At 32.0% G+C, this 6,000-nt stretch overlaps 1 protein-coding gene across 2 annotated transcripts in view; it reads left to right on the top strand.

The window, feature by feature from the left end:
* RPGRIP1L (RPGRIP1-like) overlaps nucleotides 1-6,000 on the top strand; it is a 90,137-nt gene that overhangs the window by 6,237 nt on the left and 77,900 nt on the right. For both annotated transcript variants that reach the window (XM_008578260.1, XM_008578258.1), the window contains exons 4-5: nucleotides 1,883-2,181; nucleotides 5,442-5,544. In XM_008578260.1, coding sequence (XP_008576482.1) covers nucleotides 1,883-2,181; nucleotides 5,442-5,544 — 402 coding nt within the window. The remainder of the gene's footprint in view (nucleotides 1-1,882; nucleotides 2,182-5,441; nucleotides 5,545-6,000) is intronic.

Genomic DNA, 6,000 nt, shown 5'->3' on the forward strand with positions numbered 1-6,000 from the left:
CTCATACCACTGATAGTGAACTCGAACTTGGGTAGAACTGTCTTTAACTTTATCCTTAAGATGTAATTAGTACACTTTCTTTAGTATTAGTATAAATTTTATAAACCGCCTTGTTAAATAAGTACTCATACTTTACCAGATCACTTATGATTCATTAATATCATAAAATAATCAAATCCAACTAATGAAATGTATTGCTATTACTAGACAAATATATACAATCATGTTTCTTGACAAAGTTTACTTGAACATCATTTAAGGAATTTAAAGGCACTCTATTGATGTGATTTTCCTGTCATTTTTTTTTCTATACATGTTGACTGCTTTTCACATTAAATCTCTTTCTTTTAAGTGTAATCTATATCTCTGTGTGAAAGTCTCTGTAACAGAAGATTCAAGCAAGTATTTATGTTGACATCTCGTTTGGATGACTACCTTAGTTTTACGGGTAGGCATTGGATGAGGCTCAGGACCCTGAAATTATTAAAGGGCTAGGTAGAGTGTGTGGCTCTGTTACACTATGATACGTGTCCAAATTTCCCAATGATATATCATTCTCTGGATTAGGTGGAAAAGGAACTAATCCATTGATTATTTTACAAGGGTGTTTGTGGTCCTCTTGGATCTTGGTTTTTATTATCCTGTATCCCTTATAAAGCATGCTTAATGGATGTGCCTCCAGGGAAAGAGAAAACAATCTTAACTGATTATGTTATGCATAGCTCTGCCTGATGCCACATGCTGTAGACTGAGTAGTCAGAAGTGTAGATAGACATGTACTACTACCGCATTTACAGAGGACTCTGCTTAGAGAAAAAAAAAAAAAAAGTTCTATGACATCCCAAAGCGATTAAGGATTTTTTTATTTCACTTTTGTTCTCTTAAGTAAAAGCTTCTGTCCATAACCATACTAAAATAAAGCAAACCCCATTTAAAGAAAAATGAAGTGTGTTTTTATTTTCAATCTCCTGTCTGGATCTTTATAAAAATAGATTCACTATAAACTAAAATCAGCTATTGAAGATGTGCGACCAATTTTGTAAAGTCTTGAACTTGTGTCTCTCATCAAAGCCACCTTTTCTTTCTTGTCCTGCCAAGATTTTTCCATTCACTGTCAGGCATGTTTTCTGTACGTGTATATTACATCACCCCCATGTGCCCTTTCTGTCTTTTGTTCTGTCTAACCAGTTTTTATCAAAACTTAAAAGAATCAGAGGTATAAACTCCTGAGATGACAAAAGCATAATTTATGTCTAAATTTAAAGGTAGCATTAAAATGATACTTTTTGCATCTAATTATTTACTAATATTAAAGTCGAGTGTTGAACACTAAGCAACATTTAATGGTGCATTTTCGTTTCTTTTGTATTTTTCTTTGAGCTTTATATGTTTGCATCTATGCCTTCTAACGTTTTTACACTTATATCTTAATCCTAGAGAAACTGAAAACAATATATTACCTAAATGCTGCATAGTCTTAACACACTTTTCCAAAGTTTTAACTTACTCTGAAATTGCAGATAAAACCCACCACATCCACAATCCGTAACTACATTTAAGTGCATACAGCATTCCTATATAAGGTCATGCATTAAAAATTGCATTTCAGGAACATATGGAGTAAATATGTGTCCTCTCTTTACCAACCTTAAATGATAAGCCTTAGGAAACTGTTATTTGTCAGTGCTATAAAGCAGATTGTTGCCCAGTGGTTTCAATTATCATCAAAGGATTCTTCACAGGCAGTAATAGTTACATCAAAACCTGAAATTTATTATTCAGGTTCTGCACTGAAGTCTTCACAGTGATTATGTTCCTTTCAACAGAATGCATTTTATGCTGACTTCTCACATTCCTTTTCATCTTTTTATTATTTCCCTAGAATGGCCACCAAGTTAATACGGCTAGTTAATGACAAGAAAAGATATGAGCGGGTTGGTGGCGGCCCCAAGCGGCTGGGACGAGATGTGGAAATGGAAGAAATGATTGAGCGGCTGCAAGAGAAAGTTCATGAGCTTGAAAGACAAAATGAAGTCCTCAAAAATAGACTAATTTCAGCCAAACAGCAACTTCAAATCCAGGGTTCTAGGCAAACTCCGTACAATTATGTGCATTCTCGCATTAATACTGGCCGCAGAAAAGCAAATGAAAATGCGGGCTTACAAGAATGCCCCAAGAAAGGTAACACAAAACTTAAATTAAATCTACACTCAAGTCTTATAATAGATTGTTTTACACATGCATGAAGTTTTATTTCTCTGTTATTCATGTTTTTAAGTGTACTTAGCGATATGAAAATAGTCTTTTGACATGCTTTTTGATAAAATCATAATATTGTCATGAAGATCATTTTATTTAAGGATCACGTATTACTCTCAAATTTGTTTCATAAAACATTCAAGATAACTGTTATCCTGATAAGAGATGTGTGAAACTAAGTAAAATTTGAGTTGAGTTTGAGTTGGTTTTCGGTATTACAGTTGGAAATCAAATTGATTCAGGCAAGTGGGGAAACCAGCTAGTTTGCTTATATAGGACCACAGGTATTGTTTTAAATGTTCATATTTAAGTCTTTTTCCAAAGACCTTTTACAAAATTTGCAAAAGTATTGAAATCTCTCTCACTGTGTGGAGGCAGCATGACAGTGGAATATGCACATAACCAAAGGCTAAAAAAGTTGGATTCTTGCTCCACTTATTAGCTGGTGACCTTGGAGAAGTCTCCTAATCATTCTGAACTTGAGTTTTCTTTACATGGAAAATAAAAGAATTAAAGCTAGTGACTACAAAGGCCACTTCCATCTCTGAAAATGACCGTAGAACAATCACTTTCTTCATTTTGAAAATGAATAACCTAAAACCCACCTAAGTTACAGAGCAATTCTATTGCATAGACAAGACTCAGTATAGAACCTAAATATTTCTATTAAAAGTTCTCAGTTCTCTTCACCCACATTTAAATTTTATTATAATGGGACTAAAAGTCAATAAATATTTTAATTAACTTTTTAAAAATTTTAACTACTATGGAAGGAAATAAAGTTTTAACTCTTGATTTTGTTTGGAATATGCTTCCTATAAAGACCAAACATATTTTAGGGATATAAAAAAAATGTAAAACTTCAGTTAAAATTAATTGAGGAAGGAAAAAGCTCTATATGAACAGAAAGGAAGAAAAATTTGTTGTTGTTTTCTCTCCAAGCCAAAATGTTAACACTGTCTGTTCCCTAGATAGAGTTCCTTTGAAGTAAATAAGGCCTCCACACAGGCAGAAGGCAGCTGTAGGATGAAAGAGCTTGGCTACTTCTAGCTATGTGAAATTGGCAATAGACTTTGAATATAATGAAAGTAATGAATTACAAATGAGAAAACACATTCTGCCACTTATTAACTTTTTTACATGGAAGAGAACACTTGACCTCTCAGCCTCATTTTCCTCATCTGTAAAGTGGAGTGATAATAACACCAAATTAAATAAAAGGCCAGAAGATAGTAGCTCCACAATAATATATTCTACCTTTAAAAAGTCATTTGTCCTCTCTGAACCATAGTTTTGCCATCTGGGACTGTAAGTGGGCAAGTTGATCTCTAAGGTCTGAAAGGTGTTTTATACTAAATAAAAATAACGCTCAAATTTTAGATTAAAATGCCAAGCTAATCTAGTACTATAAATTGTTGTTTAAATAGAAGAGTTTAATCAGAATTTCTCCTTATAGGGAAAAAAAAAAAAAAAAAAGCCACAAAGCAGCAGAGTCTTTTAATAATGTGACTACATAGCTTAAATTTCTTCTTCTGTTTGTATGCTCTTAGTAATTCAGACCTTTTTCACTGTTCAGTATAGAGTCCAGGACATGGAAGTTGCACAAAGTATTAAATAGTGAGGGATACTTTCTCAACCACTATCTTTCTGAGTAAACCTGAAGCATCATTACCAAAGTTGATACGTTAGCAACCTTAATAGACTCTTCAGGACTGCCTTTTAGGCTGGGACTTCAGCCAGACTTGTCAGGAATATCTCAGCCTGGGGTGGCTGGTTGAGAACCTCAGACCCTCTCAGGTCACAAGCAGCCTTTACCCCTAAGTTGCTGTACAAATATTTTTTTCTGTTTGTGCCTTGTCAGGATAAGGAATGGAAAGGACTGGCTTCAGGTGTGATCAATGCAATGTAAAAACAATTCTAAAGCTGATCAGTTAGCTCAGTTGGTAGAGGTCAGCTGGTTAAAACACCAAAGTCAAGGGTCCAGATCCTCGTACACACCAGCCTCCAAAAACAAAAAAAATTTATTGTAAAAAACCAGAGGAACAAAGATGTTTGTAAAGTTTATATGTTTTAAAATATAACATTGGCAAATCACCATGACAATCTAAGTTTTAAGAAATGTTTTGACTATTGATCTTTTTTTTTAATTCCACTGATAATGTTGAATTTTTGCATGATTTATGTAGGAAAAGCTTAAGAATTAGTATTACTGCCAAAATAATATAAATGCCAAATTCTAACACAGTAAACTATTTTAATGTTTTAGGCAGGTCCTTTTCTATTCTTTAGTCTGGATTACAGCAATAGATGTTGAACATTTTGGAAAGAGCAAGTTAATAGTTTCACTATTCTAATTAAAATTCTCATTTTTAAAAAGCAAACTTTTCTAAAGAGAATGAATTTGTTCTGTACCTTTATATATGGGACTATTCTCCATTTAAAAATCGAAATCACTTGTTATAGTTTATCTACCTTACACCTAATAATTTAATTATTCTATAAATGTAAAATAACTCACATAATTAACAGTATGTCTCATTTTTAACAATGGAACTATCCTTGTAAAATTGCATATAACTATTTTTATAAGAAAAGTTGTATTTTAAGTGCAGCAGTGAAATGTTTTATTTAAAAGAATCCTATTGGTGATTTATTTTCAAATTACATTTGTTTAAATAAGATTTTCTTATTGAGGCAGAAGAAACCAAAGTACAGGACAGTTTTTCACTTAAAAATGTAAGATCAAAAGGTGTGAATGCCTAATTTAAAAATCAAAAAATCTTTATCAGAAACACTACAAAAAAGCCAAGTTTTTGAAACACTTTTTCTTTATACTTCAGTTTACATTGTAAAAACCTGAATTGAAGATTTTGGTTCTTTCAGAAATTACTGCAGGAGTTGTAAGTCTTAAATTGAATCAAATTATTTCTAGGCAATTTGTTTCCCATAGAGAATTTGTTAAATGGGCAATGCTTGCGGCTGAATTTTATTTAATGGCTACTGGTTGCTGATACTAATATTTCCTTTGGCAGTATGTTCAGATTCTCTGTACTATAGAACACATATCTTTTGGAACTTAATAAGAGATTTTACTGCATTATAAATATCTTTATGATAGCACATCAAGGATCCTTCTTTTCTAACTTCACCCCTATAATCATATTTTATTACTTTATTTTTAGGTATAAGATTCCAAGATGTAGATGTAGCAGAAACTCTACAGCCCATGCTTACAAAATATGGCAACAGTTTACTTGAAGAAGCCAGAGGAGAAATAAGAAATTTGTATGTATTCTTTTTCATGGTCATTTAAGAACTTTGTTTATTGATCATGTCTTTTTTTTGATCCCTCCCTTTCCTTTATTTTAAACAAAATTGGATTATTTATAAATAGCTCCACTAAAATACAGCTAATTCTGTGGGATAACAACAGATATTATATAACATGTTTTCTGTAAAATGAGGAAGATGAACAACTTATCCAATTGTTTTGATAGAAGTCTTTCTAGAATAGTCTTTTTTATTGTAATTTTACCCCAAAAGGAATGGCGTGAAGTCCAGTCATTCAGGATAGTATGAGAATAAGATTTAGAGGCAACATTTTCATTCTGAAGAAAATCACGGGTGATTTTTTTTTTTTTTTTTTTTTTTTTTTTTTTTTTTTTAAAAAAATTTTTTTTTTTTTTGTTTTTAAAAAAAAAAAAAAAAAAGAAGAAGACATACAAATGGTCAACAGGCACA

This window comes from Galeopterus variegatus, unplaced genomic scaffold, assembly GCF_000696425.1.
Source record: "Galeopterus variegatus unplaced genomic scaffold, G_variegatus-3.0.2 Scaffold1652, whole genome shotgun sequence".
NCBI classification, from domain to species: Eukaryota; Metazoa; Chordata; class Mammalia; order Dermoptera; family Cynocephalidae; genus Galeopterus; species Galeopterus variegatus.